A 26,728-nucleotide genomic window follows, 5' to 3' on the forward strand; every position below is an offset into this window, starting at 1 on the left:
AGCTCACGCTTCCATCAAGATACATCTGGCAGCGATTTCCCGATACACCAGAACTGCAGGACGGTCGTCCCTGTGGTCTCATCGCCTGGTGAAGGAGTTTATGAAAGGACTGTTCCGATCGTTCCCGCTGGTGAAGGCTCCAGCCCCGGCATGGGAGCTCAACGTTGTGCTGACCAGGCTCCTGGGCCCACCATTCAAGCCTTTGCAGTTGGCTCCGTTGAAGTTCCTGTCGTGGAAGACAGCGTTCCTTGTGGCCATCACCTCTGCACGACGCATGGGAGAGATTCAGGCCCTTTCCTGCAAGCCTCCATACTTGACTTTCCACGAGACAAGGGTGGTGCTGAGGACGCACCCCTCCTCCATGGCCAAGGTGCCGTCCGACTTCCATCTCAACGAGCACTTGCGGTTACCAGTTTGTTTCCCTTCGTCGCCGGCCGAGAGGACTTTGCACTCGCTGGATGTAGCTAGAGCGCTGAAGTTTTACGTGGACCGAACAGGGTTTTCGGAAGACATCGCAGCTGTTTTTGAACTTTGGACTTGTGAACCAAGGGAAGGCTCTCTCGAAGGCTTCCATTTCCAGATGTCTCTCTGGCTGCATCATGCACTGTCATCGGTTGACCGGCCGTCCGAGAGCCCATTCGACCACGGCGTTCTTGTCTGGTGTGTCCCTGCTGGACATCTGCAGGGCTGCTACGTGGAGGTCGACGCACACCTTTACGAGATTCTGCTGCGTCGACCGGGATTCCAGGGAGGAGTCCAGAGTCGGCCAGGCAGTGCTGCGCAACCTGTTCGCTTAAGGTGAGCCTGGTGAGGAGGTAAAAGATGCTTAATGTTTTGCTTTGCCACCTCCCGTGGTTGTACATGTTTGTACTGCTATGTATCCTTATATTCATGAGCATGTGAATCCATGCCAGACCCCATGCTGGAGAAGGAACAAGTTACTTAATTGTTCTCCAGCATGGGTTTGGCATGGATTCACATGCAAACCCTCCCTCCTTCCCCTCTGCGGTTCTTCACTTGGTCATACTGCCACTTTACGTGCTACCAAATCTGAGGATGGCTGCCAGGGGCGGGGCTTAGGGAGAGGGCAGTCATTGGCTGGGGGCAGTATGACCCAGAAACCAGTTATTGGTTACTACTGAGAAAGACAGATCAGAAACAAAACTGATACTGATTTTTTCTATACCGAGGATTCCCAGCCTGACGACGGGGAATATTCATGAGCATGTGAATCCATGCCAGACCCATGCTGGAGAACAGTTACAGGTAAGTAACTTGTTCCCTGCGCAACCTGTTCGCTTGAAGGTGAGCCTGGTGAGGAGGTAAAAGTTGCTTAATGTTTTGCTTTGCCACCTCCCGTGGTTGTACATGTTTGTACTGCTATGTATTCTTGTATTCATGAGCATGTGAATCCATGCCAGACCCCATGCTGGAGAAGGAACAAGTTACTTACCTGTAACTGTTCTCCTGCATGAGTCTGGCATGTATTCACATGCGAACCCTCCCTCCCAACCCTTCTGCGTCTCTTCTCTTAGTCCTACTACCACTTTACGTGCTACCAAATTTGAAGATGGCTGCCAGAGGAGGGGATTAGGTAGAGGGCAGTCTTTGGCTGGGGGCAGTATGACCCATAGACCAGTGATTAGTTATTAGTAGAAAGACAGTTCAGAAACAAAACTGTTTTTTCTTTACCGAGGGTTCCCAGCCTGACTGGGAATATTCATGAGCATGTGAATCCATGCCAGACCCATGCTGGAGAACAACAGTTACAGGTAAGTAACTTGTTCCTTATTCTGAAGTTATAAATCAAACCCCTAGATGCTTCTGTTCGACCCCTCATGTTGAACCCGTCGACTCTCTGGAGTCTGTGAATTTACTTGAAGTTGGCTTGTAGAGATGATGGATTAATATGAAAAAATATACCTGGCTTTCAACAAACCTGAAACTATCCCTTTATGGGTGTGCCCACCAAATTGTGTTTTGATCTGCAAAGTGTATTCTTGCCCTTTCTGTGTTTTTCTTTTCTTGTTCACAATGGCTCTTTGGACTTTCACAGGCTTTACAACAGAAAGAACTGGGGAATGAAGCTTACAAAAAGAGGGACTTTGAAAATGCCCTAAAACACTACAACCAGGCCAAGGATCTAGATCCCACCAACATGATGTATATTACAAATCAAGCTGGTAAGTAATTGTACATTGATTATGGTCCATACGTATACATGATTTTGATTCAAAGTTTTTGGTATTGCATGCGATATCCTTGTACCAACATGTTGCTACACAAATACGTGTGTTTTGTTGTATTTCTGGGTTATGAGTTACTGCCTGGGACTGTACTCTTATCTTGTTAATTATTTGGTGAAAATATGTGTTTGTTGATGTTGGTCATTCATGCTGCTTTTCGAGATTTTTAGGACTAGGAATGAGTGGATGCTCAGATATAACTGGAAATAAATCCCTCAACTAGCATGGTATTCTGATGCATTCATCTAATTCTTGTGTTGGCATGCTAGTTCAAACAAAATTGTTGCTTCGTTTTGTAGCTATTCAATGTGATCCTGCGAACTCACTCTTCTCCAGCATGGGGTCTGGCATGGATTCACATGCTCATGAATATTCCCCGTCCTCAGGCTGGGAATCCTCGGTAAAGAAAAATCAGTACCGGTTTCGTTTCTGATCTGTCTTTCGTAGTAGTAACCAATCACTGATCTCTGCGTCATACTGACCACAGCCAATGACTGCCATCTCCCTAAGCCCCGCCTCTGGCAGCCATCTTCAGATTTTTACCGCACGTTCAAGTGTTGGGAGTCCTCGTGCTTAGCTCTCGAGCTTTTGCTGCGTGTTTCGCACTTTTTCAGGTGAATTTTCACATTTTTTCGGTTAATCGAGCCTCGAGCTCCACCGTTTCTACTCCCGTTTACGGGTACCCGTTCCAGGATTTTCCTACGCCCCTCAAGGGTGAAAATTTTGTCGAATCAACCTCTTGGAGGATTCCAGAAGATTCGTGGCCTACTTCGAGATGGCCCAGGACGCGAGTTTGTCACCCGGACCCAAGCAGTTTCGCAGCTGCCCTGGATGCGGGTTGCAGAATGTGTTTAAGGAGGACGAACATTTGCGATGCCTCTGTCTTCATGGGGACAAGACTCATGTAGAGAAGGACTGCCAGTTCTGCAAGAACTTGTCGGAGCGGACCATGAGGGACCGTCGATCCTGTCTCACCAGCTGGTCGGAGAAGGGCTCAACGTGTGAGAAGAAGAAAGGGTCCGAGCGGGCTTCTAAGTCCTGTGCGGGTGCCCCGGCGACGGGGGCCCAACACGAGGCCAAGCGCTGCGAGTCCGCTGGCTCCGGGAGCGCCGAAAGGTCGGGCTCTTCGGTCGCCAGGCAGGGCGCACCTTCCCCGGCACCGTCAACCACGAGCCAGCGCTCCGGTTCAGGGAAGAGGAAGTCCGAGACCCCGGGTAAACTTCGGGAGAAGCCCCGTCCGATCTCGGGAGAGGGGGAGCGAGGCGTGCCCCTCCCCTTAAGGAGAAGACCCAGGACGCACCTAAGGTGGTGAAGGCCCCTACCCAGCGGGCAAAGGCCTCTATCGAGGCGATCGCGGCGACTCTGGCCAAGCTGGCAGTTCCCTGCCGCCAAGGAGGGAATCCTCTTTTCAGCCCATCGTCATGGCCCCCGTGAGGGAAAAAGGGGGGGGAGGGCACGGTAGCCTCCTCGAGCTCGGAGTCAGCCGCGGAGGGGGAACTGACTGAGGTCGCGAGGAAGCTCGAAGTCCAATTTGAGAAGTTTCGGTCCCGCAAGGAAGATCCTCGGGAGATAACCGAGGAAGTCGACGATGGCGAGGAAGAGCAGACTTCCCTTCCGGCGCAGCCAGAACCTAGGCCTCAAGATAGCTCGGCGGCCATTTTGTTTGCTATCCAGTCCTTATGCTCTGAGATAAGGACGAGATTACCACGGCCCAGGCCGGAGGACCCGCAACCTGGCCCATCGGGAAGTCCTCAGAACAAACTACGGAGGACCCAACCATCTCCTCCGCTCGCCCCCGTAAGGCCTGCAGTTCCCTCATCATCCTCCCACGAGTCGGGAGATGACGGTGCGGTGGGCTCGACGACGGGTTCTGAGGGCAACGACGACGGAACGGGTCTCCCGTCGCATGGGCCGCTCCGCCCGACGAGATTGGCTCATTCCACGCCATGATCGCCAGGGCGCCCGAATTGTTCCAGCTCTGCCCGGAGGAGCAGAAAAAGGAAGGTTTCCTCTATCAGCGCCGGGAGGCCAAGAGGAAGACTGTCATTGCGGTGCCTCTAATCGATGACATCTGGGAGGAGGGCCTGTCAGTACTCAAGAACCCCTCCACGGCACCAGCCAAACGGGACCGGTACGAGAAGTACCGGGTCCCCGAGACCGCTCCCCTGTGCCTCAGGGCCCAGCCAACGCCAGACTCGGTCGTCTCGGCGGCGGCGAAGAAGAAGGCGGCAGGGTCAGGAGCCTCAAAGTCGAATTCCCCTCCGGACAGCGAGGGGAAGAAGTTGGACGCCATGGGGCGACGGGTCATTTCGTCGGCGACGACGATCAAAGCGGCCAATGCCCTGGCGATCGTGGCCCGTTACGACAGGGAGCTCTGGTTTAAGCTGGCCCCCATATTGGACTTCCTACCGGACATATTGGACTTCCGAGGCCCTGGAAATACTTCAAGAAGGCGAGGTGGCGTCGGACCACGCCATAACGGTGGCAACCGATATTGCCGATACCGGGTTCCGCCAGCTGGGCAACAGTTTGCCTACGACGACGGGGTTGGCGCCGGGCGACCGGCTTCCGTCAGGACGTCCAGACCAGGGTGTTTGGACATGCCGTTCGACGGCAGCAACTTGTTCGCGAAGGCGGCGGACGAATCCCTCCAAGCCATAAAGACGGAGACGGCCCGCGCCCTAGGAGCCCTTCAGCAACGACGGCCCTTTCGGAGCTCCGGAGGCAGACAGGGGGCCTCCAAGGGATCCAGCGGTGGCTCGTCGTCCTACCGCCAGGCGGCACGCTCCTCGTCTCAGGAGGCCTACAGGGGTCGCGGCAAGCAGGCAGCGCCTCGCCGCCGTCGGCAAGGTGGGCAGGGCGGCAAGGCCACCACCTCCAAGCAGGACTGAACTGGCCGTGGCCTCGGGCCCCCACCGAAGCACCCCGGTGGGAGGCCGGCTGATGAATTTCGTCGGCGTGTGGAAGTCCATCTCACCCGTTGGGTGCTGGATACCCTGGCAAGAGGACACTCTATCGAATTCCTAAAGAAGTGCCCTCACGTTCCACCTGTGGCCAGGAAGGAAAATCAAGTCCTGCAACTGCTGTTGGAAGTACGGGCGATGCTCGGGAAAGGTGCCATCGAGCCCGTCCCGAAGAGGCTCCGGGGTGTACTCAAGGTACTTCCTCGTCAGGAAGAAGACAGGCGGCTGGCGCTCCATCCTGGACCTTCGTCGTTTGAACAAATACATCAGGTCACAAAAGTTCAGGATGGTCACCCTCCAGCACGTGCTGGGACAGCTGGAGGAAGGCGACTTTCTATCGTCGCTGGACCTGGAGGATGCATACTTCCATGTTCCCATCCTCAAAAGTCACCGAAGTTCCTCAGGTTCGTCGTCCAGGGACGCCACTACCAATTCAGAGCACTGCCGTTCGGATTGAAGTCGGCCCCCAGGGTCTTTACCAAGAGCCTGGCACCTCTGGCAGCGCTGCTGCGCCTGCAGGGGATTCACGTCTACCCCTACCTGGACGACTGGCTCATCCGCTCAAGGACGAGGGAACTCGCCGTCGAACACACTGCGAGGACCGTCCAGCTGCTCACAGACCTGGGATTCGCCATAAATTACCCAAAGTCCCACCTGGTGCCGTCGCAGGTGGCCCTGTTTCTGGGAGGGAAGCTCGATACAGTGAGGCGCCTGGCGGCACCGTCGGAAGAACGGACGAAGACCATTCTGGGCAAAGTGCAGCGCCTGCTAGCCACGGACGTGGCCAGGGTGAGGTCCATCAAGTCCCTCCTGGGGATGATGTCCTCTTGCATCTACCTGGTGCGCCTATGCAGACTACGGATGCGCCCTCTTCAAGAATTTCTCGACGCCCATTGGATGCAGGCGACGGGCACCTTCGAAGACAGGGTCCCACTCAACGAGGTGTTCCGGCAGGCGATTCAGTGGTGGGGCGTTCGAGCGCACATCACGGCGGGCAAGGACTTTCAGACGCCGGTGTACCAGGAGACGGTGACGACAGACGCTTCCCTGGAAGGTTGGGGCGCCCACACCGGACATCTCCACGCAGGAGGCCTCTGGCTCCCGGAGAAGCTCCTGCACATCAACATCCTGGAACTCCGAGCCGTGTTCTGGGCTCTCAAATCGTTCCTTCCGTCGCTCAAGGGCAAGGTGGTGCGGATCTTCACGGACAACACCACGACAATGTTATACATATGGAAGCAGGGAGGCACCAGATCCCCAGCCCTATCCAAGGAGGCACAGGATCTGTGGCACTGGGCGGTCACCCAGGGGATGTTCCTGGTTCCCTTCCACTTGGCAGGGGAAAGAAACACCATCGCCGACTCGCTCGGCAGGGAGCTGCGCGCATGTCACGAGTGGGAGTTGCTCCAGGATCAGGTGGATCAACTCTTCCGACGATGGGGCAAACCCCAAATCGACCTGTTCGCAACAGCGACGAACTCTTAAGTGCCAGAGGTTCGCCAGCAGGTTTCCCCAGCCGAGAAGCATGGGCGATGCGTTCTCGTTCCCCTGGGACGGCCTATACCTGTATGCGTTCCCTCCGTTGCCGTTGCTGCTTTGACTCATCAACCAGCTCAAGAGGTCCCGGTGCAGGATGATCCTCGTCGCACCGGCGTGGCCGAGACAGATCTGGTTCCCGGACCTTCTGGACTTGTCAATGTCCCCATCCATCAAGCTGTCGGCGGACGCGGACCTTCTCTCCAGAGAAGGAGACGCCATCTTCCACCACGACACGGCGTCGCTGAACCTGCAGGCTTGGCTCCTGCAGCGCTAGAGTTTGGAGGGTACGATATCCCGGCCGACTGCAGAGAGGTTCTTGCAAAGGCCAGGGCGTCCTCTACTCTCAAATGCTACGGTCACAAGTGGAAGAGGTTCCCTATCTGGTGCTGAGCACAGATCAACCCCCTACAGATTACGGCCCCTCAAGTGCTGCCGCACCTGCTATCGCTGGAAAAGGCTGGGCTAGCCCATGCCTCCATTAAGATTCATTTGGCGGCAACCTCCAGATATACCAGAACCACAGGACTCACGTCCTTGTGGTCCCATCGACTGGTAAAAGAGTTTATGAAAGGACTGTTCCGATCGTTCCTGCCGGTGAAGGCCCCGGCCCTGGCGTGGGAACTTAATGTGGTGCTGACCAGGCTCATGGGGCCCCCATTCGTGCCGATGCACTCTGCACCGATTAAGTTTGTGTCTTGGAAGACTGCATTCCTGGTGGCCATTACCTCCGCACGACGAGTGGGAGAGATCCAGGCCCTATCCTGCAAAGCACCGTACTTGACTTTCCATTCCTCGAGGGTGGTGCTTAGGACGCACCCCTCCTTTATGCCCAAGGTGCCGTCGGACTTCCATCTTAACGAGCCCCTGGTGTTACCTGTTTTCTTCCTGTCTCCTTCGTCGCCGGCCGAGAGGACTTTGCACTCGCTGGATGTGGCTAGAGCGCTGAAGTTCTACGTGGACCGCACGAAGAGTTTTCGGAGGACATCACAGCTGTTTGTGAACTTTGGACCTGTGAATCAAGGGAAGGCTCTCTCGAAGTCTATTTCCAGATGGCTCTCCGGCTGCATCATGCACTGCCACCGGTTGGCTAACCGACCGCTGCCAGGCCGTCCGAGAGCCCATTTGACCAGAGCGATCGCTGCTACTATCTGGTGTGCCCCTGCTGGACATCTGCAGGGCTGCTACGTGGAGGTCGACTCACACCTTCACGAGATTCTACTGCGTCGATCGGGATTCCATGGAGGAGTCCAGGGTCGGCCAAGCAGTGCTGCGAAACCTGTTCGCTTAAGGTGAGCCTGGTGAGGAGGTAAGAGATGCTTAATGTTGAGTCGTTGTATTGCTTAATGTTGAGCCTTTTGCCACCTCCCGTGGTTGTGCATGTGTGTACTGCTATGTATTCTTATATTCATGAGCATGTGAATCCATGCCAGACCCCATGCTGGAGAAGGAACAAGTTACTTACCTGTAACTGTTGTTCTCCAGCATGGGTCTGGCATGGATTCACATGCGAACCCTCCCGCCTACCCCTCTGCGGCTCTTCACTTGGTCATACTGCCACTTCACGTGCTACCAAATCTGAAGATGGCTGCCAGAGGCGGGGCTTAGGGAGATGGCAGTCATTGGCTGTGGTCAGTATGACGCAGAGATCAGTGATTGGTTACTACTACGAAAGACAGATCAGAAACGAAACGAAACTGATACTGATTTTTCTTTACCGAGGATTCCCAGCCTGACTGGGAATATTCATGAGCATGTGATTCCATGCCAGACCCATGCTGGAGAATAACAGTTACAGGTAAGTAACTTGTTCCTTCCTCTCTTCCAGTGGGTACCCTCTCGCTTCTTGCCATTTCCTGAAGCACCTCAAAGGCATTAAGGGTAGCTATGGAAACACTTTTAATTTTCAAGGAACTAGCCAGCAGTCTCTCACAACCTCACTTCTACACATGCACACCATTTCTGACATCCCTAGACAATGTCTAGTGCAAATTTGGAGGCCTAAAGGTTGTCCTCATAGCGCTAGCACAATGTAAAGCTTTGATCAAGCACTCCTTAAGGCTGCACTTGCTGGGGGACACAATGCATGGCAGACTTGATAATAAGCTCCAACACGTATGAAATTCCTGTCTAGTCTCAAAATAAGGAGCACTCCTTTCTTATACAGATCCGCACTGTGATGTTGGTGGTTGAGGTGAAACCCTCCCCCTTTCCCTAACCCCACGAGTGTCTTGTAATGTAGAGCTCCGACTGAGGGGCAGTGGGTAGTGCTGCTCCCTTAAGATGTCTATCCAGTGGGAAATCCCCAAACTTTTGTGGCTTTCACAACAATTTGGTGTTGTACCTGCAGTGTATATGTATTTTCCACTTTTCCCATGATGATTCTTAATTCAACAACTCATCAGAGATAAGCCCCTTGTGGGATCCTGCAGTCTGAGGATCAGGTTGCGCTAGGTATACTTGTTTAAGTGGCTATGAGGTCTCATTGTGTCCATGCTTGGTCCTCGCTCATCTAACCTTGTAGTTGGTGTAGCAGCAGCTAGTTCTACACCAGACTGGTTTGGAAGTTAACCAGGCTTTTGTGGGCCTGAATAGTCTACGCCTTCCCCAGTCAACCGGACGGAAGCATAGGGTTCTACTTGAACCTCACTGGGACATAGATTCCCCAGTATCTGTACAGTATGGGGGGCAAGTGGGGGTGGGCGTTGGTTGCTTTTGCTCTGAGCGATGGGAAGAGCTGAGCTGCAAAGTGTTATCTATCCCTTTTTAAAGGTACAATCTTCAAGGCTGCAGTGTGATAATGCGAGAAAACTGCCGGGCATGTTCCAGCCAAATTTTAGTTTTGCAAGGGATTGCCTATCTGTTTGTGGACGCCCTGCCGGTGGCCTTTAGTTTATTTGTAGAGCGCACCAAACCCTGAGATATCTGGGTCCTTTAACTAAGAAGGATGTTACAGAACAATAAGAGGGACATTAGAAGTGGCCGGTGACACCTGTTACATATTGGTCAGCAGGCTGGCATGGACATAGATGAACAAAGAGGAAACGATAAATATGCAGTTGCAGATAGTTCTAGCAGTAGGCCTGAATTTAATGTAGCTTTTCTGGGCAAAAAGTCATGCTTTTGCTTTAGATCTAAAAGCCCAGAAGGACGGTTCGGCCTGGAGTGCTACGGGAAGAGTGCCAGAGCTTTGCTGCTAACACCAGAAAGCTAGTCCCTCATGCAGTTTTCAAATTGAACTTGGGGATGTGCAAGCAGTGTGAATATGTATAACTGGTGGGCCTAGTAGGTTGGTTCCTGGAGAATTTGTCAGCCAGTTATTTAGGTGCAGCGTTTTAATGACATTGGTGTGAGATTACTAGTGTGCGCAGAAAAATTCTAAAATGCACTGGGAGCCAGCGAGTGTCGCGTCTAATGTCATAGATATGGTTGGAGCATGGAATGTTTAAGGCTGTTCTGAGGGCATTGTTATGTAAGACATGTAATGTATTCATGTTTCCTTCTTAGGATCCCAAAAGTAAGGTTGTAGTAATCCAGCTTGGATAGGATTGAAGCTCTGGCAAGAATGATGCAGCTATTAGTGGATGGGTACGGTTTGTAGGAGTTGATAAGTTTAGTGGTATATGCAGTGGCATATGGTTGCTGGTAGCTGTGTCTGGATGAGGTTTATTGGCGCTCCATGTTCTCTCCTTTGATTCTGGCCCTTCAGATTCTTCGATCTGGTGCAGCAGAGATCTGTGACCATGGTGCGGCTCTTGGGGTGGGGTGGGAATCATGGGCGAAGCGGGGTCGGAGGCTTCTGCAGAATGGTGTGTTGCAAATGGTAGATGTCTTCTGCGGGGGACGAGCAGCCGATCTTCCTTTGAGTTTGTATGCGCCTGTTGCAGCCACCATTGGAACGGGCACATCAATTGCATCCACATGTTTCAGTCGTTACGGCTTGGAGTGTGCCATCTACAGGGGAGTCTTGGAGGTCAGCGACCGACTGTTGGGGATGTAAGGCCCAACCATACTGATGGGCATTATGGTGAGGAGTGAAATGGGTGTGGAAGCTGCAGTGCCAGTTTGCCCCTAGACTGCCCATTAATGCAATGCTCTTATTGCTGCTCCTCTAGTTCTGTGCTTGTCTGCCTGATCTTTAACTTTCACCCTGCTCTTGTGCCATATGTAGTGAGGAAAGTGCAACATTTCAACCCAGATGGCCTGGGTTACTGCCTTGAACCCACTGAATAGCTTTCAGATGGCAAAAGGCAATACAAAGCAATCCAGGTTGCCATTTTCCAATATAGTCCCATCAGTGGCTGTTAGGCAGTGGACGCAGTCACCCAGGATCTAGTCCGCGAAGGAGACTGGGATGGAGGATGCAGCCCTGGAGCCCCACCCTTGGGGTGTGTCTACTTGGGGTCCCCATCAGAATTATCTATAAAATTGGTACAAATGAAATCTGGGTTAGTCTGTTAATGGTAAATTGTACTATTTGGTGTTGACAGAATGCAGCAATGGATTGAGAAAGAATGGCTGTATAGTTGAGATGGGAGCATAGGGTAGGGGATCTGGAAGACACCGGCTCTGAAGTGACCCAGAAGTTGCATGCATTGCAACGGGAAGTCCAGGGGGTCCGAGGCCAGGTCCAGGAGGAACAATGTGAGTTGTCGGCATCCATAAATCTGTCACGTCGGCCAACTTGTAACTGTTTAGGCAGGCGTTATCAAACCATCACCCCCTTGCTTCCTGAGCAGTTCCAGGTGATGAGAACACATTCGCTGGCCTCGATTTGCAAACCGTGGTAGAAACCTCTCCCTTGGTGTGTCCAACTATTAAATTGCAGGTATCAGGAACTTGTCCTAAGAAGGACTCATGAATGTAGTGCATTATGCCATCAAGATAATAAAATCTCCTTTTATCTGGACTTCGCATCCTCCGTTCAGAAAGCTTGTTTTTGGTTTGTGGCAGTGAAATTCAAGTTGCGTGAACGAGGTTTGAAATGCGTGATGTTGTACCCTGCTTAGCTAAGAGTTGTTCAAGGCAACAAGACTCATTTCTTCAGCGATCCTACTGATGCCCGCTCTTTTCTGGACTCACTACCTGTGAACTGAACTGTTCAGTGCGTGGCCTCGATGGCTTTCAGAGAGTAACCATTGGCGCCTGTCTCCTGATGTCGGGGCTCTGATGGATTTTTATGGTTTTCATGGATTCTAGTGCTGTCGTCATGAAGGTTTTTTTGTACTTTTCTCTAGTGGACTTTCATGTTAAAGTGTTTGGTTCTTGTGGGAGATATCACCCCCAACCTCCTCTTGTATGCTTACGGATGTAACCCCTCGGTCCATTTTTGGTCGTTCTATGATCATCCCTGCTCTCCTCCCCTCGGAGTTAGGCCAGTGGGTCTTGCAACTCGGTTATGCCCCTGGGTGATTGCCTGATTTTTACAGTTTGTTTACTTACATATTTGTGTGGGTTTTTACACTGCGGGTTGGGGGTTTCAGTGTAAGTGAATTGTCGTTTGTTTACCCTGGCCTGTGCACCAGTGTCGATATGCAAGTTAGGTCAGTGGGCTTGATGGCTCCATCTCCTATGATGGGCTCTAGAGCTTTGCCCCTGGATGGCTGTACATGCAGAGTTGGAATGTAAGAGTTCTCCAGCATTGGGTCTGGCATGGATTTACATGCTCATGAATATTCCCCGTCAGGCTGGGAATCCTCGGTAAAGAAAAAAATCAGTTTTGTTTATGAACTTTCTCCTAATAACCAATCGCTAGTCTCTGGGTCAGCCAGTGACTGCCCTCTACCCTTGCCTCTCCTCTGGCAGCCATCTTCAGATTTTTACCGCACTTTCAAGTGTTGGGATTCCTCGTGCTATAGCTCACGAGCTTTTACTGTGTTTTGCGATTTTTCAAAGTTTTTCTCTTTTTCGGTCAATCGAGCCTCAAGCTCCAGCGATCCATCATCCGACTAACGGAGAACCATGCAGAATGCACATGGAGGATGCCTGTGCGTTCTGCAAGGATATGGTGCCACGCAACATGAAGGACCTTTGCAAGCGACTCGCTGAGTGGGTGCAGACGAAGATCCCGGCGGCGGGTGAGCCCCGGCAGCATGAAATCTGAGCGGTCTTCTAAGACCTTTGAGGGCGCTCCGGCGGCCCAACACAAGGCAAAGCACCACGAGTCGCGGGCACCAGGAGCGCCGTTGGTACGGTCTCCGCAGCAGCCTGGCCGGGCACAGCATCGCCAACAGTCAACCATGAGCCAACGCTCCGGCTCTATGAAGAAAAGGAAGTCAGATTACCTGGGTAAGCTTCTGGAGAAGGCCCGGTCGACTCCGATGGAGAAAGCCAAGGGAGAGCGGGGCGTTAACCCTCACAGTGAAGGCCTAGGACGCGCCCAAGGTCGTGCAGGTTCACCCGGCGAAGGCGTCTATTGAGGGAGTGGTGGCGTCCCTGGTGAAGGCCACGGATTCGGTACCAGTGTAGACGACCCCCAAGATGAGTTTCCCAGCCTGCTCGGAAGGAATCAGCTTTCCTGCCCATTGAGAAGACTCTTGTGAAGATGATGCCGATCATCTCCCCGAGGCCATCGCCTCTGGTCGAGAAGCGGTGCGGGGGGGGGGGGCACGGTAGTCCTGCCGGACTCGAATATTTCCTCCGAGGCGCTCTCGGGCCTAAAGGCCGTGCTTGACAAGAAGTTCGTCGAGGACAGGTCCTATGTGAATGACCCCGACGAGGTGGACGTGGAAAGCAACGAGGGGCGGCAGGAGGGTGAAGAACCACAGGACACCACGCCACTGCCGATGCTCCTGTCTCAACCACCACCGACGGACATGTCAGGAGACCCCCCTACAAGCTCTGCACACCCTGTGCTCAGAGATGGCCAAGGATGCCCGTGCCTCCAACGGGCGATCCAGCGGCGACTGGTCCTTCAGGGGACCCGCCGCCCAAGAGGAGACGAGTCCATCCGCCGCCACCCTATCATCCTTCACCTCCATCCCCTCCGCTAGGGACGAGACGCAGACTGACCTCCCATCGCCGGTACCCAGGGCTTCTCCACCCAACCCAATTGGTTCGTTCCACCCCATGATCTCTAGGGCCTCGGAGATATTTCAACTGAACCCCAGGGAAAGGGAGGGATTCCTTTATCAGTGCTGAGAGGAACACTGTGCTCTCTATCCCGCTGTTGGGCCAAATTTGGGACGAAGGACTGTCCCTCCTGAAGAACCAGTCCTCTGCACCGGCAAAGAGACCGGTGCGAGAAGAAATACAGAGTGCCAGACTCTGTACCGAAGTGCCTCCGATCTCAGTCGTCCCTTGGATTCTGTGGTCTCGGCGGCGGCCATGAAGAAATCCGCAGGGTCGGGGGCATCAACTTCCACTTACCCACCGGACGGTGAGGGAAAGGAGCTAGATTCCATGGGACGACGGGTCAGTGTTGGGGAGAATTCATTTATGGCTAATTTCCCTTACCTAGTGAGTCCCACAGCAGCTTTGTTGGATTTCTGGGGTTTATTTTTTCAACCTGGTAAGAGTGTGAGCCTTTTTTTTTTTCCCACTCTTACAATGTATTTTTGTGTATGTTGTACTTTTTGTGCTCTTGGGCTATGGAGTGTCACCAACTCCCTAGGCATTGTCTTTTTTCGTGTCACACAGCACCTTTAGTACAGTGACACGGGGGTGTCCTTGTGAACTCCATTTCTGGGGATGACTACTGTCCGCCAGAAACCTGGAAAATCACCATTGGCTTTACTAGTCCTTTTTAAATACAGATCCTTGTTCTCCGTCCTTTGGCGGGCTTCTGCGAAGAAGCCCTCCTTTGGCATCTGGGTGGGCTGAATGTGAGGGAGGGGTTTAGTAACCCCCTGCACAGGGTCTCGTTGGAGACCCAAGTCGCACTTTGTCCATTAGCTGAGGTGGTTGTCCAGGCTGGACAACCCCTCCCCCCCCCCCCTGCTGTGTGATTGACAGCCAGGCTGTGTGAATGGGGGATTTTGGTATAAAAGGCAGGACTCTTGGGCTGGAAGTCAGTCGCCACTGGAACTACAAGAACCGAAGAGAAGTGGAAAAGAAGACGGCTGCTGCAACTCCTGGATCCCGGTGAAGCCCTGCCTGCAATCCTGAGCTATCTACCCTTTACCGACAGAGGAGATCCAGTCCGGAGTCTCCTTCCCTTGAGCCTGGTGGGATCAACCAGCTCACCTTCTACAGCCAGGGCCTCTTCTGGGTCGAAATCACTGCACTGAGCTGTAGTGATCCGGATAGCCATCACAAGAGCCCCCTTCTGTTTTTAAGGAGCGCACTTTTTATTCATTGTTGCTTTGCTGCTGCTGGCTTCATCCCTGGGTCGTGCAGATCGCTCCAGACGACGTCCTTTTCTCCACGACTGAAGCTTCAGGAACCGTGAGTCTGCAGGAACTACCAGGAACATCTGCTGTAGCACCAGCTTTCTTTTTTTTAATAACACATTTTATTGGTGTTTTTAGGAAAAAACAAGGTTAAACAAATAAACAACGTAAACAATCAATACATGCGCATTGCCGGAGAGGGTTACTGGCTGTTTCAGATGTTGTACACATATGTTTGCAAAGGAAAAAAAGGGGGGGGGGGACAGCTTTAGTTGAGCCCGCAGGCAGCGTCCAGTTGTTTTATAATCCTCATTGGGCATCTTCCCATTTCCTCCACACTTTCAGGGCTTTTGCCGGGCATCCTCTGGCCGCGTATACTCTGTATTCCGTTGCGACACAGATATCCACATCCGTTCTCCATTGTTCATAGCTCGGTATTTGGTCCGAGCCCCATTTTTGAGCAATGTTCCTTTTCAAAAGTGCGGTGGTGGTGAACAAGAGCAGTTTTTCATATCCAGATAGGTCAATTTCATCATCTATCCCCAATAGTAGTAGCTTAGGGTTTCTGGGAACTGTTTTCCCCATAACTCTAGAGAGTTCCGCACAGCATGCCTCCCAAAGTGGTTGTATATGTGTGCAATCCCATATGATGTGGAAAAAGGTACCCTCTTCCGTTTTGCATCGCAGGCAGTTCGGATCATCTATTCTTCCCCATCTGTGTAGGGCCACCCTGGGATAGTATACTCTGTGTAATATCTTTAATTGAACCAATCTAAGCCTTGATGAAATCGCTATCTCCCTAGGGAACATCAATGTCATGACCCATTCCTCCGGCAGTATGGCCCCCACGTCCGATTCCCACTTGGTCCGCAGTGACAGTAGATCTGGTGTGCCAAAGGAACTTATGGCACTATATAGAACCGATGTCACTCTCCGGGTAATTGGTTCCGGGAGTAGATTTCTCTCAATGGGGGTGAAGTCCGGTAGGGGGCTCACTTCGGGGAGGATGTTTCGTAGTGCGTGTTGTAGTTGAGCATAGTGGTAATGTTCGGTTTGGGGAAGTCCAAGTCGGAGAGCCAGCTCTGCAAAAGGGACCATGGTGTTATCTTTCACAACGTCTCCCAAGATGGGCGGACCTTGCCGGGACCAGTTCGGCCACCTGGGGAGCGTGTATACACCTGGAAGGTTCTTGTTGTTCCACAGAGGTTGGGCCTGCGATAGTTTGTCGCCCCATCCCACGAACTTGTGTGCGTCTGTCCAGATTTGTGTTAGCTGTGCGCGCATGTTGGGAGTAGCCGCGCGGTCTCTTTTCTTATAAAGGTACAGCATGATGGGTTTTCCAGGAGTGTCCGACTCTAGAGATTTGTTGTGTGGTGCATCGGTGTCGCCGTGTAGTTGGTCATTCACTTTCATCAATTGACTGGCCCAATAGTATGTTTGCATTCGGGGTAGTCCTATTCCGCCCTCCCATATGGATCTTTGGAGTGTAGCTAGGGCTATGCGTGGATGACCGTTATTCCACAGCAGTCTGCGGAGTGTCTGGTCTATTTTCCTAAATATGTTTGAAGGGATGTGTAATGGGGCATTTTGTAATATGTAGAGTAGGCGGGGTAGGGTCATCATTTTGAAGAGTGCAGCTCTACCCAGTAGTGTCAGCGGGAGGGATGACCAGTGACGGGCATCCTCTGCAAATCTTGTCATGACTGGGTACAGGTTTCTGGGCACATAATCAGTCAGCTTATTTGTTATTAGAATACCTAGGTATTTGAATTGTTCCCTTTCTACCCGGTAGGGACATTGGGGCGGGATCGAGTCTCCCTCTTGTTTAAGTGGGAATAAGGTGGATTTGTCCCAGTTTACTTTCAGGCCACTGAAGGAGCCGTATTTCTGCAGTAAATCAGTCACTATGGGGCAGGATCTGACCGGGTCTTGTAAGTAAACCAATAAGTCGTCCGCGTATAGGGACACCTTATCTTCCCAGGCTTCAGACCATCTAAATCCCTTCCATGTTTCGTTTGTTCTTAACAGTATAGCGAGTGGTTCAATCGCTATTGCGAATATCATGGCCGACAGTGGGCATCCTTGTCTGGTTCCTGTGCCGATTTCAAAGGGGCCTGACACGTGACCATTCACTTTCGTGACTGCTAGCGGGGATTTGTACAATAATTTAACCCAGCTCATAAACTGGGGCCCGAATCCCATCCTTTGCATTATCTCCCAGATCGCATCCCACCTGATAGAGTCAAAGGCCTTCTCGAAGTCTACGGCCAACAGGGCCAACGGGTCTCGGATGGTGGTCGCATTCTCCATCGCCATGAATAATCGATGTATATTCATCCGCGTGGATCTCTGCGGCATAAAACCACACTGATCCGGGTGGATCAAGGAGGGTATAACTTGCTGCAATCTATTGGCTAAGGTTTTCGCTAAAATTTTGGTTTCTGTATTGATAAGGGAAATGGGCCTATACGAACTGCAGCACTCTGGGGGTTTGTCCGCTTTGGGTATGACCACTATGGTGGCCTGTCTCAGGTCTTGTGGGAGGGACCCTTTGTTTCGGGAGGTTTCATACATTTTCAGCAAGTGTGGTGTAATTACGCTCGTGCCTATTTTCTTCCATACCTCGACCGGAAGGCCGTTGGGTCCCGGGGCTTTCCCGGGTTGAAGGTCGGCTATGGCTGCAGACAATTCATTCTCCGATATGTCGGTTTCTAGCAGGGCTCTTTGTTCAGGTGTCAGGGAGGGAAGGGTGATTCCCGAGATGGGTGTAGTGTCAATGGGGGAGATTGGCGGTCCATAGAGTTCCTTGTAGTAGCTTGCGAACTCTTCCGCTATGTCACGGTCCGCTGTCACTAGTGTATTCCCCTGTGTTCTGATCGCTCTAACATGTCGGAGCCCCTCGTCACGCCTCTCCAGCCACGCCAACATTTTGCCTGCCTTATCCCCGGTTTCGTACACTCTGGTCCGCATCGCTGCGTGTGCCTGTTTGGCATTGTCCAGGGCGACGTTTTGAAACTGTTTTTGTGCTAGCTGTAATTCGCGATGGGATTCTGGGAGGTCTTGGGATAGATGAGCTACCTCTGCCTCTTGTACTCGCTTTTCGGCCGCCCGGATCGCCGCGGCGTGTTTTTTCCTATGGGCTGCGATCTGGGATATGAGTTCCCCTCTCAGTACGGGTTTGTATGCCTCCCACAATGTTACAGGGCTATCCACTGAGGTTGTGTTCAGTTCAAAGTATGATTCTGTTCCTTTTTTGATATGTTCGACTAGGTCGGGGAAGCCCAGATAATAATTGTTTAGCCTCCACGTGGGTGGGGGAATCGGCCTGTGTGTATTGAGCACCATTACGAGCGGGGAGTGGTCCGATATACCTCTGGGTAGGAGGTGTGCATCGGTTGCTAGATGTAATTCGGAGATCGGGAGAAAAAAGTAATCAAGTCTAGATAATGAGGCGTGTGCTCCGGAGAGGAAAGAGTATTCTCTCGTGCCAGGATGCAAATGTCTCCACACATCTTTCAGGCCTATTGCGTCGGCGAACGTGGCTAGTTTGGTATGCGTAGCTGGATTTCTCGAGCGGATGTGTGTTCGGTCAAGTTCTGGGTGCATGACCTCGTTGAAATCTCCCCCCACCACCATCAAGCTCGAGGAGTCCGCCGCCAACATTGGCGTTATATCTTCAAGTAGTGCAGTGAGTAAGGTAGGTGGTGCATATACGGCTAGCATGGATATAGGCCGCTCCCAAAGAGTCGCGGTTATGTGAACGAATCTACCTCCTGGGTCCTGTGTGACGGATGAGAGGGTCAGTGGAAGTCGTTTGTGCACGAGGATCAGCACCCCCCTAGCTCCCATGGAGAAACCTGAGTGTATCGCGATGCGGTAATTAGTTCGCTTGAAGAGGTTGCAGTTTGTGCCCGCCAGGTGCGTTTCGGTTAGGAAGGCTACATCGGGCGTATAACGGTTCAAATATTGGAGTACAAGGCGTCTCTTGATACTGCTGCCTAGCCCATTCACATTCCAGGTCATTATCTTAATAGACCTGTTCTTGCTTTCAGCGGTGTGGTCAGTCATGGTGGTCGGGAATCGGACATGCCGGGTAATGTTGTGTGTATCTCCGGGCATTGCCCCTTATCCGCCCCCCTGGAACCCGACCCCAGCCTATTGCGCGCATTGATCTTAGAGCAGCAAACCAAACAAATAAACTCTGTCCTAAACACAAACTCCCTCGTACCCTCCCCATACTCCACCCCAACTGGAAGTACCTGTCGCCCCAACATTAGGCCGAGCCTGACAAGGGTCTGCTCGGACCGAACAAACAATCAATACATTCGATATAACTTCTTTGCGATTCTGTCGCCGTTGCTCGGCGCTGGTCCTATTACCTTTGTTGAGGGGGGGGGGCCCCCGCTCGAGCCGCCATTTCTTCAATGTGGGGGGGGGGAAAAAGCTCTGACAGTGCATTGCTATCAGCATGTGTCCGCACACTTCAGTCGGCTTCTCTTGGTGGTAGTCCATCCTGGCCTTGTAGTGGTTGTGCATTCGGGGATCTGTCCGGGCGCGGTCTATTTCGTTCACGTTCCCTTCTATTTGTGGGGCCCCAATCTCCCTCCAGGTTATTTTCTGCCCAATTCCATGCATCCTTTGGGTCATTAAAGTGCACGGTTGTGCCATTATGGTAAATTTTCAGCTGTGCCGGGAACAGGAGACCATATTTGATGTTTTGGGTCTGTAGCTTCTTCTTAAGCTGGTCAAATGATTGGCGTGCTCTTTGTACTTCCCGTGTGAAATCCGGGAAGAAAGCGATTTTCGCGCCGTTGTAGGTCGTGGCTCCCTTGGATCTGGCCATTTGCAGTATCGCGTCGCGATCTCTGTAATTTAGGATTTTGGCAATCACAGTGCGGGGTGGGGCCCCAGGCGTTGGTCTGCCTGTTGGGACTCGATGTGCACGTTCAATGGAGAAAAGTTTCGAAAAATTCTTTGGGGCGTATAGGTCCATGAGTAGTTGTTCAAGGAATAGTTCCATGGAGGGGCCTTCACTTTTCTCAGGTAATCCCAGGATTCGTATATTGTTCCGTCTAGAGCGCCCCTCTCCTTCCTCCACCCGTTCCTCTAGAGTCTTAACACGTTGCAGTACTCTGGTCATCTGTTGATGGATGTTTCGGAGGCCATCTTCCGTGTTGGATATGCGGGTTTCCGCCTCTCCCGTGCGGGACGTGAGTTTCTGCAAGTCATGGCGTAGGAGGGACACTTCTGTGCTGATGCCGTCCATTTTAATCTCCATAGCGGTTCTGGAGTTGGCTATGGCGTTCATAATGTCTTTGAGAGAGGGTTCGGGTTCCTCATCTTCAGTAATTGCCGATCTTTCCTGTGTCGGCTCCGTGGCCAGTGTGGGCACCGCGTATTGTTCCATTTTGCTTTGCGTCGTGCCTCTCCTGCTCTTGTCCTTGCCCATGACCGTTGCAGTCACAACTTCGATGAGGATCCGCCTTGATGATTCTAGTAGCGTTGTGCGTGGGCCGGGGCACGGATTTAACTCTCGATCTAATCACAAGCGATTTTCTGGGAGCGGGCAAGCGGGAAAGCTGCTCGCAACCACTGCCTCCCGCCCACCCTGCTCCTCACCGTTTCGCGTGCCCAATCACGTGCCTCTCCGTCGCTGTCTGTCGCCCCTTGTTCTGAGTTGGCGGGCGCTCAACGCGGAGCGGAGCGGAGCGCGTACGGTTGGTCACTGCCTTCCCATCAACCGTTCGCTCCTCCTGTATGGCGCTGTTCTTCGTGCCGGATGTCAGTGGCGCACTATCCCAAGTCACTGTCGGCCATCTTGGATCGAGTTCGGCGGGTGCCACGCTCTATCACCTTCCACCGCAGTTATCTTCGCCTCCGGCCTCCGTTTTGTTACGGGAGCAACTGCAATGTGTCGTGTCGTCTGTCGGCCAACTTTTCGTAATTTTGCAGGAGTGTCGCAAGTCAAATTCCCCCAGGATTTGGCAGGATGTGTTGGCGGCACCGGGAGCTCAGCGAGCACGCGTCTACATCGGTCGCTCGTTGGCCACGCCCCCTAGCACCAGCTTTCTTAATCCGAATAAGGTACTGTCCATTCGGTCGTTCTCTCCGTCCGACCTTGAAGAATCGGGGTGAACACTTTTCCTTTCTGAAGATTTGTCCTTTCTTCCGTCTTATAACTTTTGCCTCCCTTTGACAATATCCAGTACTGTTCACACTGTGATCCTCGACAATGGAGCCCTGCTCCATTTGACACTGGTGCAGGCCTTTTGACTTTTATCTGCCTCTTAGAACACGTGCTCTGATTCGATTGCCTTGACAAAAGTATTGCCTATGATTTTTATCCATTATTCCCTTGTTTTAATTCTTTGTGCAAAGTGTGTTTGACTACGGTTACATTTCTTCCACGCTTTTTTTTCGTAAGACCCAAATGTTATTACTGTCAAAAAGTGGTCGCGTATGTGCCCACGGTAACGTCTTTGTTTTGAAACACTGGTCTGTCAAATCCTAATGTACTGTACTTGAATTGACCTGAACAAGAGGAATTGGTTGAGTGTAGTATATTTAGAGTGTGGTTTTATTTAATAGAAGTGAAGTATTTTATATTTTTTAACCAGAAACCTTGAGTCAGTGTTTGCTTGAGTCACAGTAATTAATAGTTCTTTGTGTAATTCCTATTACTGCTCATTTGCTCTTGAGATAAGTCTGGCTTCTCAGCCATCGCTACCACTTTACTGTTTAGTACAGGCTTGTACCAAAGGTGAATTGTACTATCACTTGTAGACTTAATTGTATGTAGTGGTCCCTAAGGGTACTACATATGATTCTGCCTAAGTCATCTCGTTGGCCGAAATGACCATTAAGGCGGCCAACGCTCTCGCCATTGTGGCCCTCTACGACGGGGAGCTTTGGTTTAAGATCGTCCCTCTCCTGGTCTGCCTTCCAGACAAGAGGGCGGAGGCCCTTGAAATCCTACAAGAAGGCGAGGTGGCACCGGACCATGCCATCGCGTTGGTCAGACATCGCCGACACCGGCTTCTGCCAGATGGGCAACAGCGTTTGCCTTCGTCGGCGAGGTTGGCTGAAGGCCACCAATTTCCGTCAGGATATCCAGACCAGGGTATTGGACATGCCCTTCGGCAGGGACATCTTGTTCGGCAAGACGGTGGACGAAACGCTGCAAGCCATTAAGGCAGAGACCGAGACGACTCGTGCGTTGGGCACACTCCAACAGCGACAACTGTCCTTTCAGGCCTCCAAAGGATTTGGTGGGATCTCCTTTTCGTAACGTCAACCACACCGTTCCTCGGCCCATGAAGCCTACAGGGGCCCAGCAAAGCCAGAGGAAATAGTCGCTGCCAAGGCCCCCAAGGGGGGACGTCCGTGACGAAGCAAGACTGAACTGGCTGTGATGTTGGGCCCCCACGCGAGCCTCCCGGTGGGAGGCCGGCTTGTCAACTTTTTCGGCTTGTGGAAGTCCATCTCCACCGACCATTGGGTGCTGGTTGCCCTGGCCCACGGACACACGCTGGAATTCCAAAGGAAGAGTCCCCACGTCCCAAAAGTGGCAAGGCAAGAAAACTATTTCCCACAAATGCTTCTAGAGGTACGAGCGATGCTGAAAAAGGGCGCAATCAAACTCGTCCCGCAGAGGCTTCGGAGTGTACTTGCAGTACTTCCTCGTCCGAAAGAAGACCGGCGATTGGCGGCCCATCCTGGATCTCCGCCGCCTCAACAAATACATCCCAGAAGTTTCAGATAGGCACGGTTGGTAAAATTAGATCAGAGGTCTTCAAACTCTGGGGAACGCCCCCTTCTCCAGCATGGGGTCTGGCATGGATTCACATGCTCATGAATATTCCCCGTCGTCAGGCTGGGAATCCTCGGTAAAGAAAAAACCAGTATCAGTTTCGTTTCTGATCTGTCTTTCGTAGTAATAACCAATCACTGGTCTCTGCGTCATACTGACCACAGCCAATGACTGCCCTCTACCTAAGCACCGCCTCTGGCAGCCATCTTCAGATTTTTACTGCACGTTCATGTGTTGGGATCCTTCGTTTTTTCCAGTCAAAAGAGCCTCAAGCTCCACCGACTCTCCATCCGATCAACGGGGACCCGTGTCAGATTCGTCTGCGCCCTTCAAGGGTGAAGATTTCGTCGTGCTACGTTTTGGAGGGCTCCAGAAGCTTCTCAGGCCCGGACATGGCCCAGGAGAAGGGAAGCTCGACGCCCGGAAAGCTGTTCAGGGTCTGCCCTGGATGCCAGCTGCAGAACGTTTTTAAGGAGGACGAACACTCCTTTTGTCTCTACTGCCTGCATGAGGACAAGACGCACGTGGAGAAGGACTGTGCGTTTTGCGGCAATATGTCGGAGCGGACCATGAAGGACCGCCATCAACGCCTCGCCAACTGGCTGGAAGGGAAGAGCCCGTCAGGCGAGAGGAAGAAATCCGAGCGGTCTTCTAAGACCTTTGAGGACGCCCCGGCGACGGGGGTCCAACACAAGGCCAAGCACTGCGAGTCCGCTGGCACCGGGAGCGCCGAACGGTCGGGCTCTACGGGTGCCAGGCAGGGCGCACCCTCCCCGGCACCTTCAGCCACGAGCCAACGCTCTGGGTCGGGTAAGAGGAAGGGCGAGCACCCGGCGAAGCTCCTGGAGAGGCCCCGGTCGAGCTCGAAGGCCCCATCGGAGGGGGAGCGAGGCAGTGTCCCCCCTCAAGGATAAGGCGGTGAGCGCACCTAAGGTGGTGAAGGCCTTAATCCATCCGGCCAAGCCCTCTATCGATACTGTCGCGGCGGCCCTGGCTCAGCCTGTGGAGGCTACACCAGTGGTGGCGACCTCGGGGCTCAGAGTCTCCCTGCCACCTCGGAGGGAGTCCTCTTTTGTGCCCATCGATAGGACCCCCGTGAAATCCCCGGCGGGGAAGAAAAAGAGGGCAGGGCGTCGTCGTAGATCCGGCTTCAACCTCGGACGGGAGGAGAGGAAGAGCTGATCGAGGTCTTAAGCCACGGCCTTGGCGTGGTTGAAGACCGGCCCGTCGGGATGGATCCCGACGCAGGTGACAACGACATCGTCGAGGGTGCCGACGGGGCCCCTGATCGCCCGTCGGATTCCCCTCTGCCAGCGCCGCAAGACAACTCTGCGGCCATTTTGTTAGCTATATAGTCCTTATGCTCAGAGATAAGGATGAGACTACCGTTGCCGACGGAGGAACCTCTCCCGTCGGGGGATCCTGAACCGGGACCTTCTGGTGTTCCCCCACCCAAGAAAAGAAGGATTCACCCTCCACCTCCTTTTCAGCCGTCGCGACCCGTCCAGCCCTCCTCCCCGTCCACCCAAGGGGATGATACGGGGACTGACACGGCAGCAACGGGTACGGACGACGAGGTATACGACGAGGATCTACCGTCGTCACCTCCCACCAGGGCTTCTCCGCCCAACGAGATTGGATCGTTCCACTCCATGATCGCCAGGTCATCCGAGCTTTTCCAACTCTGCCCTGAGGAGAAGAAAAAGGAAGGATTCCTTTATCAACGGCGCGAGGCCAAGAGGAAGACGGTCCTCGCGGTCCTCTACTGGACGACATTTGGGATGAGGGCCTCGCCCTCCTCAAGAACCCTTCCACGACGCCAGCTAGAAGAGACCGGTACGAGAAGTACCGGGTCCCGGACGCGGCCCCCCTGTGCCTCCGGGCGCAGCCTACCCCTGACTCCGTCGTCTCCGCGGCGGCCAGGAAGAAAGCGGGGGGGGTGCGGCCTCCACATCGACTTCCCCACCGGACGGCGAGGGAAAGAAATTGGACGCTATGGGACGCAGGGTCATCTCGTCTGCAGCAACGACGATTAAAGCGGCCAACGCCTTGGCTATCGTGGCCCGCTACGACAGGGAGCTATGGTACAAACTGGCTCCCCTGCTGGACTTCCTACCGGACGACAAGAGGGCGGATGCCCTGGAGATCCTACAGGAAGGTGAGGTGGCGTCGGACCACGCCATCACTATTGCGACGGACATCGCCGACACTGGGTTTCGCCAGTTAGGCAACGGCGTGTGCCTTAGGCGGCGTGGATGGCCAAGGCTACGGACTTCCGTCTACGCGTTCCCTCCTTTGCCACTGCTAATCCGGCTCGTCAACCAGTTCAAGAGGTCACGGTGCAGGATGATCCTCGTCGCACCTGTGTGGCCGAGGCAGATATGGTTCCCGGACCTTCTGGACTTATCAGCGTCCCCGCCAATCAAGCTGCCGGTGGACGCGGATCTACTCTCCAGGGAAGGAGGCGCCATCCTCCACCACGACCCGAAATCGCTGAACTTGCAGGCCTGGCTCCTGCAGCGCTAGAGTTTGGAGGATACGACATACCGGCCGACTGCAGAGAGGTTCTTGCAAAGGCCAGGGCGTCCTCGACTCTTTAATGCTACGGACACAAATGGAAGAGGTTCTCTGTCTGGTGCCACGCACAGAAGATTAACCCTCTACGGATTACGGCTCCCCAGGTACTGCCGTACCTGCCGACGCTGGCCAAAGCTGGACTGGCACACGCGTCCATCAAGATTCATCTTGCTGCGATCTCCCGATACACCAGAACCACGGGCCGGACGTCCTTGTGGTCTCATCGTCTGAAAGAGTTCATGAAGGGACTGTGCAGATCGTTCCCGCCGGTGAAGGCTCCGGCCCCGGCGTGGGAGCTCAACGTGGTGCTGACCAAGCTCATGGGACCTCCGTTCGAGCCTCTGCACTCGGCCCCGTTGAAGTTTCTGTCGTGGAAAACAGCGTTTCTTGTGGCCATCACCTCCGCACGACGGGTGGGAGAGATCTAGGCCCTTTCCTGCAAGGCCCCGTACTTGACTTTTCACGACACGAGGGTAGTGCTCAGGACGCACCCCTCCTTCATGCCCAAGGTACCGTCGGACTTCCATCTCAACGAACCCTTGGTGTTGCCTGTGTTCTTCCCGTCGCCTTCGTCGCCGGCTGAGAGGACTTTGCACTCGCTGGATGTGGCTAGAGCGCTGAAGTTCTACGTGGACCGCACAAAGTGTTTTCGGAAGACGTCACAACTCTTTGTGAATTTTGGACCTGTCAATCAGGGGAAGGCTCTCTCGAAGGCTTCCATTTCCAGTTGGCTCTCCGGCTGTATCATGTACTGTCATCGGTTGGCAAACCGACCGCTGCCTGGCCGTCCGAGAGCCCATTCCACCAGAGCGATCGCAGCCACCACGGCGTTCCTTTCTGGTGTGCCCCTGCTGGACATATGCAGGGCTGCTACGTGGAGGTCGACGCACACCTTCACGAAAATTCTACAACGTCGATCAGGATTCCAGGGAGGAGTCCAGGGTCGGCCAAGCAGTGCTGCGCAACCTGTTCGCCTGAGGTGAGCCTGGTGAGGAGGTAAGGTGCTTAATGTTGGGTTTGATGTAATGCTTAATGTTGAGCCTTTGCCACCTCCCGTGGTTGTGCATGTGTGTACTGCTATGTATTCTTTATTCATGAGCATGTGAATCCATGCCAGACCCCATGCTGGAGAAGGAACAAGTTACTTACCTGTAACTGTTGTTCTCCAGCATGGGTCTGGCATGGATTCACATGCGAACCCTCCCGCCTACCCCTCTGCGGCTCTTCACTTGGTCATACTGCCACTTCACGTGCTTCCAAATCTGA

The 26,728-nt window shown here is 53.2% G+C and overlaps 1 protein-coding gene across 1 annotated transcript in view; it reads left to right on the forward strand.

Annotated features, from left to right (window-relative positions):
* The window catches only part of STIP1 (stress induced phosphoprotein 1), an 812,376-nt gene that overhangs the window by 393,772 nt on the left and 391,876 nt on the right, over nt 1-26,728 (forward strand). Inside the window, exon 6 of the mRNA XM_069650819.1 lies at nt 2,057-2,183. Within this exon, the coding sequence (XP_069506920.1) occupies nt 2,057-2,183 (127 nt within the window). The remainder of the gene's footprint in view (nt 1-2,056; nt 2,184-26,728) is intronic.

Source organism: Ambystoma mexicanum, chromosome 3p (assembly GCF_040938575.1).
Source record: "Ambystoma mexicanum isolate Mex_15411 chromosome 3p, UKY_AmexF1_1, whole genome shotgun sequence".
Classification (NCBI taxonomy): domain Eukaryota; kingdom Metazoa; phylum Chordata; class Amphibia; order Caudata; family Ambystomatidae; genus Ambystoma; species Ambystoma mexicanum.